We start from the raw sequence: 14,363 nt of genomic DNA on the forward strand, positions 1-14,363 counted from the left end.
TGTGTGTGTGTGTGTGCGTGTGTGTGTGTGCGTTCCGCGCCCTCGCTCCAACACAGACGTCACTTGTCTCACTTCTTACATTAACCAGGGCGTCGGTGTTAAAGGAAACAGAAGGACAACGGCGCACAGAAAAGTTGATGTAAGTCCTGGCTTGATATTTTATTTTTTTTACATCGGTTTGATAAAATAACAACCCAACTATAAAAAAAATAAAAATAAAAGACACACACACACACAAACACAAACAGACGGAAGAAGTAAGAGACTGAAAGGGAGAATGTTTGTTTTTTGGAGTGGGTGAGTATTTACATCAGTAAGACAGAAACATCCTCATCTGAGGAAACAAAGAGTAATCATCCAAGTGATTCGTCGAACCCTTTGTGGAAGAGCACGCGGGTTTACAAACGTTGCTTATTCTGGGTTAAATTGGGCTTGGTGGCCTCGGCATGACACGGGCCCTCGTAACCCCCCGCGGCGTCCCCCTCGTAACCTCCGATGCGCAAAGAACGTGACCGCGAACGGTCCCCCTCCCGCGTGTGACTTTTGCCTTTGAGATTTGCGCCTGGTCGTCGGGGGGAAAAGGGGCCGAAAAAAAAAACAAGAAACAAGAAAAAAAAAAACCTTCCTCGCAAGAGCGCGCGCGTCAACGGTTTTGTCTCAAGCGCTGTCCAAAACATCCTGCGACAGCTCCCCGGTTTGCCCCCGCGCCGGGACCCTTTGAACGCTGCTGTAGAACGCTCCCCTGAATGGTTTCAACCTCAGATGATAAAAATAGTGAATTATTGGTTTGTTTATCATGCTCTTAAAGCTTAAAGTGCATTATTAAACAGAGAGCACATTAAAGGGGCGGGGGGGGGGTTTAGGTGGAGTGGGGGGGGGGGGGTGGGGGGGGGTGGGGGGGTGGGGGGGTATTGTTAAAAGTGTTTTAAAAATCTTGTAAATCCCTGTAATTTATGTCGCCGTGGTCGAGGAGGTTCACCGCGTCCTCCTGGTTTCAATTTGGCCGCAGCTCCGCTCGCTGAGCCCCCCGGACCCTGTGATGCTGCCCGTTCCCAGACACAATTTACTGGTGTGACCCCCGGGGGGCCGACCAAGCGCTGCTCCCGAGAGGGCGGAGACGCATGTGAACAGTGGAGTCGCCCGGTTCTGAACCAATTAAGGGTGGTGGTAAAGTCTGGGTGGCGAAGACGCAAAACTTCTGCTCTCTCACCCTCTTTGACCGGCGACGGGGGCCGGGGGACTGCCGGTGAGCAAGGCACTGACCAGGAGCTGGTGAGGAAGCCGCTCGACGCTCCCAGACACACCGTGCGTACACGAGCAGGCAGATGTGGGGAAAGCAATGATCTGGGAACGTAACGAAGGGGATGGAGGGGAAAGGAGAAGGTCAGCGTTGGGCCAGAACCTTTGGCGGTCGGGTCAGACCCCGCCCCAGCCTTCCCTGCGGGGGTGGTGGTGGTGGGCGGGCGGGCGGGTGTGGATGTACTGGTAAAGCCAACAACGGGTCACAGAGCTGCTTTTGTGTGGTTTGCCCTCCTTAATCAAACTAGCCAGGGGAGTGATTGGATTTTAATATCGCTGGTTCCCGCCGTAATGGCGTGATGGACGGGGGACTGGTGAATTGGAGCAAGATGTCAGCCCTGGGAGGCGTCCATTAACGGTATTGCTTCATTTCTTAAAGTGGCAGTAACGCCTCGGGTGGACGGGGATGGCTGCTTTCGCGCCCACAGCGCTCTCTCTCTCTCTCTCTCTCTCTCTCTCTCTCTCTCTCTCTCTCTCTCTCTCTCTCTCTCTCCCCGTCCTCTTCCTTTTACTTTCGCCATTGGGCCTCTCTGTCTCTCCCGGTCTGATCTCTGGTCTGGTCCGCAGATCCTGACGTTAACCGAATTTTGGTGTATTTGCAGGCACATTTGGTATATTTACACACACACACGCATGCACGCACAACCACACGCACACACACACACACACCCACACACATACACATAAACGCACACATACTTACAGTCCCGAGTTAACTGAATTTCAGTGTGTTTCCAGGCGTCTGGTGCAGCAACACTGGCCTTAAAAGCTTGCTCTTTCTAACTTACACCGTCTTGATCTGACAGCTCTCATCTCCTCCTCCTGCACCTCCTCCACCTCCTCCTCCTCCTCCGTCCCACACGGTGATCGTAGCCCAGTTTCGGTTTCATTCAAACTTGTGCGAGTCGTGTTGTCGATGGGGCTTGGATGGTAAATTACTCAGAGGATTCCTCTGACAGCTGTAAGTTTCCATTCTTGAACTTTTGAACTGACACCGACGTGACCCTGACGAACGCCAGAGTGTCTCCTCGGAACCTTTCATTTCCTTTTATCGCGTTTGAGTAACTCACCCTCAGCGGCTCATTGTTTCACCACCCTGACAGTTGTTAGTGTTCGTCTCCGCTAATGACGGCTCAGGTACAGGTGACTGCGCAACATGTTTGATGGCCAAGTCGCTGCTGAGTGGGTTGGCTCCGACCTACCTCTGTCTGTGTGTGTGTGTGTGTGTGTGTGTGTGTGTGTGTGTGTGTGTGTGTGTGTGTGTGTGTGTGTGCGTGCGTGTGTGTGTGTGTGTTTGTGTGTGTTGTTTTTGCCTCAGATTTATGTGTGGGCGGGGCTGTGTGATTTACGACGCTCTGACACTGTCTCAGCAGTTGAACCAGAATGGCTCTGACTCTTGGAGCTGCGTGTGTGTTCCAGGTGAGAGCTGCAGCCACGGTGCGCACACACACACATGCACACGCACACGCACACACACACACACACACACACACACACACACACACACACACACACACACACACACACACACACACACAAACACAAACACACAAAGACACACTCACAGACACACACAGAAACACACACATACATACACACACTCCTACATGTAGACATAAAGACACAAACACACACACACACACACACACAAGCATACAGACACACAGGGAGACACACACAAACAGACACCATCACACATACAGAAACACCCACGTACATATACACACAGTGAAACCACACACACAAACACACAAAGACACACTCACACACACATACAGAAAGACACACATACATACACACACACAAACACACACACACACACGTATATACACACATAGACACCCTCACTCATACAGAAACACACAAAAACACACTTACACACACCTACACACTCACACACGCATACTGTACACACACAATCACTCAGTCACACTCAAAAACACCCACACACGCACCCCCCTCCCACACACACACACATACACACATACACACACACACACACACACACACACACACACACACACACAAACACACACACAAACACACAAACAGACACACACACATGTACACATACATACACCTACACATACACATATACTCACAGTCCTGATGACTCGAGTCTCAGAGTTTAGAAGGATTCCAGACTAAATACATCTCTTTCAACCGCTTTATTTATAGGTTCATAGACAGTAAAACAGGAAGTAGAAACAAAACTCGTCCTCATACAAGGTAAGCGAACACGAGAAATGTCAATCAAGTCATGTTAAAAAAATAACCTCAAAAAAAGTCGTTCCAGGGCGTCCCCAGCCCCGGATCAATAGAGAACAACACCCAGATGGGATCCACACTGACATGTTGACACTGACCTTTCATTAACAAAACCCAAGAGCGGACGTGATTCAGTTGCTTCCACCGGACCCCAAATCGGGCATCATCATCCATCTCAGATAAATTGGACTTTAGAATTTCTCTTCGGGGAGCCCTGGCGAAGGCACGGTGCAGAATTTACCATCGATGACAAGGGGAGGTAGTTGTCTGAGGGCCAGGGACGATCTTAGTGTTGCGCCGGTCCGATTCGAGTGCATCAATCTCACTTGTGAGGATTCAGAACGCTCCGGCTCCGCCCTATTCCTCGTGCGCCTGTCCCCCTCCCCGGCGACCCCCGGGAGGAGCCATATTCTAAAATCGCCGGTGGTAATGGTTCCCCGTGCAATGCCATTTCGTTCGACGTGGTCTGCAGAGACCCTCGGCCCCGTTCCTTGTTGTTTCGTTTCTCCATTAGAGTGTGACACCGGCCGCTCAGCCCCCCCAAACCACCCCTGACACCCCCACGCCCCCCCCCCCCACCCCCCCCACCCCCACCTCCCCCGCCCCCCACCAACCCTCCTTCAGAAAACAAGCACAGAGTTCCAGTCCCTGCATTAACTCAGCCTGTCAGAATGCTTCCCCAGAGGGTTTGGACTTGAAGTTTTGTCCTGCTCGCTCTGGCCCACAGGCGGAGCTTGGCTGCGTCCGGGCCACACCGGATCACGCATTATGCAGCACTAACGATAGAAAGATGATTTGTTTTTAACATACAGCTCGATGGCTGTGGCCTTTTTGCGCTGCGGGACGGCTTCTCTGCACGAGAAAAGCCCCATTCAGATCATGTAGGGAATTTATTTTGTGTACAGTCATGCATTGTAGTCTTTATAATACCGTAAAACTTTGCTTAATTTCATTTTAAAAGAACATAGGAATCCATCGCTCCCATGATAGTGAACACGACATCAGTGGGAGTCGATGAACTCTGCCGGTCTGCTCCTGCACGGGCTCCAGCTTTTACTTTTGGGAAAACATTTCTTTTCAATGCATCTCTTGTGACTCTGCATTCACAGTAAACTGCCCTTCAACTGGAGAACAAGTTGTAAATGTAATCAAGAGTCTTTCCAATAAAGGTGTAAATAAATGCATATTGGTGGAGGTGAGGTTTCCCATAACAGCAGCAGACCTATGAATACTGAGTAGAATACTCAGTACAACTTCCTGTATAATTTGTGTTAATTGTAAACTCAATGGCTGCCTTTATCACGATACCACTGTTATGGTGTGGAACATGAATTACTTAATAAAAAGTATTTATGTTGATGGGGGCAGGGGGTTATATTGTACTCACCCAACACCTCATTTACAATTGGTTGAGTCTCAATTCTAAGTAAAAAATGGACATGCCTGACTACAGTGCTCATATCAATGTGAAATTTCAATAGATTCAGGCCTCTCTTTTTTGTAAATATGACTTTAAATTCTAGGGCAGATTTGTCACTCATTTTTTGTTGAAATGTGTACATGAGCATTTTGAATTAAAATACATTCATCCCCATAGCACTATACTCACCTCTTGAACAAACAAAACACATCTTCCTTTTTTTCCTTGAAGTTCAGTTACAGGAGCACGGCGGTGCTCCATTGTTGCAGGTAAAAGTAGAAAAGTGGATGTAAATGACAGTGTATATTTACACATTAAATCTGACTTGGGGCATCAGATAGTGGATAAAATAAAATAAAGCCTGAAGTATGACGTTAAAAATGACCTTATATTATTGTACATTACAATATGATACATTAAAATATTTTTATATTGTGTTAATGTTTTCAAATTGTGTGCGAGAGGATTCATAAGAATTAAATAATAGGAAAAACATGATTCAATGCATTTTCTGGAAGAAATCAAATACTATTTGCCAGAGAGAAAAAAAAAAAAAAAAAAAAGACCCTGGACCCTGCCTAGCAACCTGCTGCTGCTGCCTCCACTGGAAAAAAAAAAAAAAAAAAAAAAAAGGATGAATGTGTTTTCTGAAAACGATTTAGTTGAATTCCTTTTCCGCTTGTATTGCACAAATACGCAATTTTTAATGGGGCCACCGCCAAAAATATATTTGTACCGTAAGTCCTTGTTGCCCCAGGCTCCAAAACTCTCATTCGGGGCTTTCTGACTGTCACCTGTATTTGTGCGCACACCAAAATCTGTTCGAGTGACTCCCTCCTCGGACGCGGCAGTCGCTCGAAGCAAGACACGGTGTTTTTAATATAACTTTAATAGCCTGTGCTAATGAGTGTGCGTCCCACATCCCTAGAGGGAGCGGGGCCCCCTCAACCCCAAACCCTTAGAAGCGTCCGTTCTCACACGGAGCGTGTACATGCGCACTGGTGCGGCATGACGCATCCGCGGTCCATGCATTTATAACCCCTGGGTTAAAAAAAAAAGTAAATACATGTATGAAGCATTCAGTTGATAATACACTATTTGGGACGAGGTGATTTTCAATCAGGCCAACTCTGCGGCCATATGAGGTGTTTGAAACGTCGGCGACGGGTTGGGTTTCCATGGCAACGCGTGTATAAATTGCCTATTTACCGTAAACCCCCAGAATGGGACAGTTTACTTTGACCGATTAAGTCGCTGTTACAATGGACGTATTGTTCCATTGTGTCTCCGGTCGGAAACGCCGCCAACGTTTATTTGAATTCAAGTGTTTATTCTTCCGGCGCTGTTTTAGATGAAACGTGCGCCGACGTTTGCCAACAAAACAAGATAGCAAAGTTTGATTTAGAAGAATAAAAAACAAAAAACAAAAAAACAACAGCACGCTCATTGCGAGGCTGGATGACAGGGTACCGTAATGTGTTAATGGGAGCGCAATAGGTCGCCTAAATGAATACGTTTTAAATCTTGGAAATAAAGCTGGTGTCCGATGGTGAATACCTGCAGCCATACGACAACGCGTTCAAACGTGTGAACAATGTTTTATTTCGTTGTATTTAATTATATTTTTTCACGTTATTTCATATCATTTCAATGTATTTCACTTAGCAATTGATTCGCCATTTCAATAATTTGTTATTTACCGTGGATTTTGCAAAAATATTATTATTGTTTTTAACATTTATTTGACTTTATTTTATTTTACATTTATTTTCGATCTTATTATGTCATATTCTATTTGGTAAAGCCCTATAATATTATTCACATTTATACAACAGCAAAAAACAATCGACCTTGTAAAATGGAAAATTCTGACCATAGATGCGCGCAGAAAATTGGTTGGACAAATTTGACATTTGCCAAGGTTATGTATTGGTATTATTAATTTCATGTTCATGTCATGACAAAACTTTTTTTTTTAAAGAATGACTTATCAGACAAATGTCAATCCAATGAAATAATTCCACAGTGAATTTCAGCGAGGGGGGTAAAACCCGCATTCTTGTTGTCCCTGTGGTATCTGTTATCCGTGCTATCTTAATCTGCGGCCTTATTCAGGCCCCTTATCGGCTTGAAAATTGCTCAATTACAAATCCATTATGGCCTTTGTCATTTAAACTTCCGAAGCCTATACACACACGTAATAGAACTAGACGCGTCTTGTTCCCATTCCACAGGCTGTCGGGCCGATTATTTTTTTGTACGTGTGTGTGTGTGTGTGTGTGTATGTATATATATATATATATATATATATATATATATATATATATATATATATATATATATATATAAATCATGAAACATTTTATTTTCTATGGCTCGTATGGTCCATCTGTGATACGACAACAAATCCTGTCTTTTTTTTCAGAGGTCAATTGGTTTGGTCAGAGCTGGATCCTGGTGACCTGTAGGCTGGAATGAAAACAAACCCGGTAGGTGAAGCAGCCCCTGACCACTGCACTTATTTGGTGTGTGTGGCTCGCAGGTGATGCCAGGCCCAGATAAGGGGTCTCCATCTCTATTTGCTGTCTAGACTTCAGGTTGTGACTCAACCAGCGAAACAGGACTAAGCTGCAATTCACAACAGATATTTGCCTCCAGAAAGTAAATGATCACTGTCTTATCCTGCGACATCACTTCAGGGCCAAACGTTCATTGATCAAAACAGCGATAAAGGAACAGCCTCGAGGTTTGCTTTAGCCGAACCAGGCCAACTTGATTTGGGTGAACAGGTCAAATAGTATTTTAGGCCTTTTTGACAGTCATGCCAGTGTATGTTTACCAGCGGTGGAAGGAGTGGGCCTACTGAGCACTTTTACTCAAGTGAAAGTAAAAAATATCCCGACACAACATTACTCGAGTAAATGTGAAAGTATAACATTGACAGTACTTGCTCTTAAATGTAATTAAAGTATTAAAAGTAATTGTCATATCCGGTGCCCTGATATAACACAGCATTAAGTAATGTTCCTTTTTTCAGAGCTCATCCAAATCCTGATTACAAATTAAAAATAATAAATAGTGTAGGTGATGTCCTAGTCATTTTGTTTGATAGAGCAGTGCCTAATTAAAGGAAAATAAATAAACATCCTTTGTCCTACTTTTGATATTTAGATATAAACCCATATATATATTTTTTTTACAAAACAAGTATATCTGTGTTAGAAACGATGTATATAGTGAGAAAGCAGAGATATTTGCTTTAAAATGTTGTGGAGTAAAAATAAATGAAGGTCTCTCAAACTGTACAGGATACTGATACTTGAAAAATGTACTTCAATACAGAAATGAAGCACTTTTTTACTTTCCACCCCTTTGATAATCTATGGACCTTTGATTCAGTCTCAGACCAATTGCATTTGGGCCCTGAAAACAGGATGAGCAGCTGAACGATGCTCGATGTCTCCCCTCACTACGCAGTCTGAGATGCTGTATATTCTTATACAGTTTTCAACACTGTACCTATTCTACAATGTAATTTAATCAAAGATTTTCTCCAAATACGTTTGCCAAAATACAGACCTACCCAGGTTTAGTAAGAGCCGGAGGTTTTAATTCTACCTTGCTTGTACAAAGATTCCCCAGAAAGACATTTCATGTACTCAGCTGTTTATTTTAATCAGTTAATAAATCCCTTTTAGGAATGGTTTTCCTGGCAATAAATAATATAACAATAACTTACTTTTTGTTCGAGAAGCTCAAGTAGCATGTTTCCCACCATAAGATAAAATATTTTACAACACTGATAATTCATGCTCCCACCTTAAGACACAGACTTGAGTCGATTGGACTCGACAACGCAACGAACGTATCAAAAAAATTCTCATGTTGAAGAAACGACACAATATGATCACAATGACTCTGCAGAATGTCCAACTGGTTTGACGTGGAAATGTCTCCCATTTGTACTGGAGAGCGGGTTGGTTGCACTATATCCAGCAAGAGGTCCTCTATACATCTTCTGTCTCCGTATGAATTCATGCAACGGCTGCTGTTCAGTTACTTAAAAACTCCAAAATGCCATGAACGGGCCGTTTTAAAAAAAGGTCCTTGACTCGGTGCTTTGCTCCTCGCATCTTCTCCACATCTGAACAAAAAAAAAAAAAAAAAAAAAAAGGTTTCTTTCTTTGTCTTTTGGGCGCTGTAGTGAGCCAGACACATGCAGGGGTCCATGGGGATCATGCTGCTGTCTGCAGGGGCCTCGGGGGCCGTCGGCCTCACGTCTCCACCGGGCTGGGTACCATACTGTTGGGGGTGTCCGGTAACTGAGAGGAGAGCGAAGTCACGTCGCTGCCAGAGGAGTTCCCCAGCGAGCCCGATTCAGAAAAGGACACCTGGAGTGGCAGGGAGAGGGGCGTGAGGTCACGGTTTGCAGCTCGCGCGTGCAAGCAGCAGGCACGCATCCATGCTGGTGTTCCACCGCCTGCAGGGGACCGATGCACGCACGCACGCACGCTCCGGTCGACCTGCATGCACTGGCACACCAGCACGGATGCATGAGTCGTAAATAAAATGGACGCTGCAGCGTGTGTACATTTTATGAACCTGTGCATTTGCCGCGTTTAGGGACCCTTTGTGTACACTTTGTGAATTCACACCATTTGAATGAATGTGTAAACATCTGTACCAATGCCAGATGGAGAGAGAGAGACAGGGAGGCAGAGCACACACTCACCAGTTGCTGGAAGGCCGGTTGGTCCAAATCACTCTGTAGTGCAAACTCACTCAGGGCCTTCCATGGAGGCTGGAAGGTCTGGACCTCCACCGGGTTCCCTTGCACCGTGCTCTCATGGCGGATGGGACTTCCAGCTACAAGAGGCGTACCTGTGAGTCCCTGCAGGTTCTGCACGGTGGAATATAAAACACTATTTGATGACAAAACTCACTGACTGACACACAAACTCAAGGTGGGTTGTTGTTTTTCACTGCGTGGATCGAAAATGATGTGGTGCACTGGATGCAGGTCAGGTGCATGCAGGGGTCAAATAGGTGCCTCAATATTATATCATATTAAAAAAAAAAAGGGTACCGAGCAACCTCTACACCCACATGGTGGGTTTACACAAGCTTTTCAAATCAAATTGTCTTTGCGAGAAAATAATTAAATACACTGAAAAAAAAACAAAAACATTGGATTGGAGATGCTGGATCAACTTAATAAACTATACTTTCATATCTTAAACCTGTATTCTCAAATTAGAATGTGCACCTTAATTTTTCCATTTACAATGTAGAAAATTAGGTTAAATAAATATATTGGATTAAAAAGTTAAAGTAGTATTCGAGTCGATCCAGATTTCCCATTTAAAAAACACACACGCACGCACACACACACACACACACACACACACACACACACACACACACAATATCAATTAAGCCAATTCAACCTCCAGACTCTGGAGGAAATATTCATCTTGATAATTTTCGATAATATCAATTTAACACATGCACAGAATGTTGGACGTGTTTGATAGGACACACACACACACACACACACACACACACACACACACACACACACACACACACACACACACACACACACACACACACACACACACACACACACACACACACACACAGTGCAAGAAGAAGAGGAATAAAGAAAGGCTTCTCTGGACTGGACTTACGAAGATGCTTACAGTCTTATCACTGTGGTGCTGCTGCTGGAGCTGCTTCATGAGGATGGAGCGCTTCTTGTCCTTGCACCGCTTGTTCTGGAACCACACCCGGATCACCCGCGGGCTGAGCCCCGTCATCTCCACCAGCTGCTCCTTCATCAGCGCGTCGGGCCGCGGGTTCGCGTTGTAGCAGGTCCGCAGCGTGTGGAGCTGCTTCTCGTTCAGCACCGTCCGGACGCGCGTCGTCTTCTCCGACTGCTTGTGCACGTGGTTCCGGTGCGGGGCCTGCCGGACCGCCACCGGGTCTGTGGAAACGAGAGGAAAAACATGTTTTACCCTCAACAAACGCTTTTAATTTATGAGGGTTTAGTTTACGTTTTCTTTATGCGGTGTTTTGTTATTATTTATTTATTAATATATTTTAAGAATTTTTATATAAATAACATGTATTATTATTATTATTATTATTATTATTATTATTATTATTATTATTATTGTTATATAACCGAAGCGCCAAAAAGGAGCGCCAAAAACAAGGTCAACAATGCGCTTATTGTGAAATGTATGGAGTCCTCGGCATTTAAACCGAACGCTTCAACCACAATCGTCTAGAGAAAAGAATTTCTGCTTGAAGATCAAATTCTAGAAATGATCTGAACGTATTCTTTAAGTCCCTTAACTCTCAACGCGCATTTTTTGCATCGCTTTCGTTGTAGATAGTCAATGTTTTACTGCCTTTAATGTATCCGTTTATGTACTGAAGCATATCGAAAAAGTATAATTATCGTGTATTTGGGTTTATAAATGTAATGTAGAGGACTTGTTTTTAATTTCACGTGGCTTAGTACTTCATACGGCCTAATGAGTTTGGCGGCCCAGCGCCCATGACGTCCCAATAGAAAATAGCATCAAAACCCGGATTATTTAGATAACGTCAAAGAGCTGATGACCACTAATGACGTCAATTATGAAACGACACGACGCGTGCTCGCACGTGCACGGACACGCACATGCGCGCGCGCACCAACAAATAATCTTTTAACGAAACGTCTCAAAAGTTGCCTGGTTGCAAAACTGCAATCCCCCCCAAAAGAGAGGTTTCCGACAGGACCAGTGTGACCCGCATCCCATCTCTATTCAGTCTAAAGATCTTGTTTTGCTTTATTTTGGGTTTTTTTTGTTTTGTTTTGTTTTGTTTTTTTATAATGAATAATTAGTATTATTTCTGAAAAATAAAATACAGTCTTTGAATTAACTGAGGCAAGCATTCAGCCATTTATTTCCCCAAAAATTCCATTATACTAAACCTACTGCCTGGGTAATAATACTAATAGAAATAATATAAATTCTACTACTACTACTAATAATAATATTAATAATAATAAAAATACTAAGAATACTAATAATACTACTTCTACTACTAATACTTCTACTACTAATAATAATCTGACCTGCGAGGTGCAGGGGTCTGCTAGGGTGGATGTGTCCGGGGCTGAGGGGGCTGCCTGCGGAGCTCCGCTCCAGCAGCAGGCCGTGGTCGGCCCGGCACAGCAGCTCGTCGTCCCGCAGGGAGAACTCGTCTCCGGGCAGCAGCTGCCGGCTGCACACCGAGCAGCGGAAGCACTCGATGTGGTACACGCTGTCCCGGGCCCGCATCACCAGGTCGCTGCTGCTGAAGCCCAGGTTGCACTTGGCGCATTTTATTCCAAACAGCCTGCGAGGGTGAAACGAGGGGAGGAATTAAAAACGACCGCCATGGCGACGGTGGTAAACCAAAGCAAGCGCCGGTTCATTTTTTTGATTTTTGCAACGATCGGACACAGCATCTGCTCGTCTACAAATGTGGATTAAACGCCGTTCCCTTGGCACGAACGAGCCCTACTATTTGAGGTAAAGAACCATTTATTTAAAACCCACACAATTCAAATCATAAATATTCCTCTTAAATGGACGCCCCTTAATATTTCTTATAAGACTGAATAAACCTATGGTTAAGATCCAATTTGTTGAGTTTTGCAGTGTCTTTTCTTTTAACGCACATGGTGTTTTATTACTTATGCTTATATTTACTTCTTTTTTTTTAACTGCTTCCTCGACCTTAAAACATTTTGGGATTGGTATAAGGGAGTGCTCTTCCTCGCGCCTACCTTACATAATCTCTCTTGCAATAGGTTTTCCCGTCCCGCACGAAGCATGTGCACGTCTCGTCCAGGTACTGGCTGCACTCGGCGCACTTGAGGCAGGCGGCGTGCCACTCCAGGTCGGGGGAGACTCTCAGGATGTACTGGTCATGGATCTGACTTCCACATCCCACACACATCGCGAATCCAGACTTCTCTGTGGAGAGGGGAGGGGAAAAAAACAACAACCGTGAGACATATAGGACACCAAATAATACTACTACTGCTACTAATAAAAAAATAAAATAATAAAAATAACAATAAAAAATACTCCTACTACTACTAATAATAACACAATTTTTTTTTTATAATAATAGTAATAATAATAATAAAAATGCGAATGCGATTGTTAAGCATTGGCATTAAAAAACAATTTTAAACCATTGCAAAACAGGGTAAAAGGGTTTTGTCATTGAGTTCTGTCCTGCAGAGCAGACCTCTCCTGACATTATGCAACCGATGGATATTTTTGCCCACATCCCTCCTTTGAAATCCTTAAATTATCGGATTTGCGATTCATTTGTGAACGCACACGCGAGACAATTCAATGCACTGGTGCTGTTTCGCCACAGGAAAACAGAACGACGAGATGGATTATTGAACTAAATAATAATAGCAATAAAAAAAAAATGTTATTATTATTATTATTATTATTATTAATAATAATAATAATAATAATAATAATAAATAAAAAATGATGATGCAAAAAAATAAAGATTGCCACATGGCAGCACCGCGGATCTCTGCACAAAACACCCTCAGACTCGGGGTTAAAGCAACTTACTTTTGGAATGATCCCCCATATCACCCAAGAAAGAAGAGTTGAAGATAATATCCACCATGCAGGAGGCTGGCCAGGCTGTGGGTGCAGAGAAGCGGTGAGGAGCGGACTGACCCTGCAGAAGCCGGGACCACGGAGGCTGTCCGGACCGGGGAGGGAGGGAGGGAGGGAGGGAGGGAGGGAGGAAGGGAATGAGGGAGGGAGGGAGGGAATGAGGGAGGGAGGGGAGGGGAGGGGAGGGTCGGGTCGAGAGCAGCGGCGCTGCCTGTCCCACGCGCTGCTCTGACGTCATCACGTCCAAAAAAACCCACAAAACCCCCGTACCTCCGATCCGCCCTTCTTGGTTATAATTTCCCCAGCCACCGACAAGAATGGATGCAATGTCTTTTTTTTATTTTGTATATTTTACTTGTATCTAGTAAATTCAGTTTTCAAGGCGTCTTTTTACTTTTTTATTTTTATTTTTTTTTACACTTTTCAAGCATCGAGGTTTACCTTTAATAGCGCCTCATTGCGTCTTATTATTATTATCATTATTTTTAATATTATTTTTATCATTATTATTATTATTATTATCATTATTATTATTATTATTATTAGTAGTAGTAGTAGTAGTAGTAGTAGTAGTAGTATGACTACTACTCCAAAACACATGGACATAGCTTAATATTATTATTATTATTATTATTATTATTATTATTATTATTATTATTATTACTTTATGAACTGTAATT

The 14,363-nt window shown here is 43.9% G+C and overlaps 1 protein-coding gene across 2 annotated transcripts; it reads right to left on the reverse strand.

Moving 5' to 3' along the window:
* Positions 1–9,261: 9,261 nt before the first annotated feature.
* LOC307228105 (insulin gene enhancer protein isl-2a) lies at positions 9,262–13,690 on the reverse strand (the record flags this gene model as incomplete). Of its 2 annotated transcripts, none has more annotated exons than XM_079997629.1 (6): positions 9,262–9,378; positions 9,720–9,887; positions 10,690–10,973; positions 12,120–12,382; positions 12,816–13,005; positions 13,633–13,690. In XM_079997629.1, 6 exons carry the CDS (start codon positions 13,688–13,690, stop codon positions 9,262–9,264), a joined length of 1,080 nt encoding a protein of 359 aa, XP_079853755.1. The 2 variants fall into 2 exon arrangements, with proteins under 2 accessions (XP_079853755.1, XP_079853754.1); XM_079997628.1 differs by having other exon boundaries at positions 12,102–12,382.
* Between the last annotated feature and the right edge of the window lie 673 nt (positions 13,691–14,363).

The sequence above is a fragment of the Zeus faber genome, assembly GCF_960531495.2.
Source record: "Zeus faber genome assembly, chromosome: 3".
In the NCBI taxonomy this organism is placed as follows: domain Eukaryota; kingdom Metazoa; phylum Chordata; class Actinopteri; order Zeiformes; family Zeidae; genus Zeus; species Zeus faber.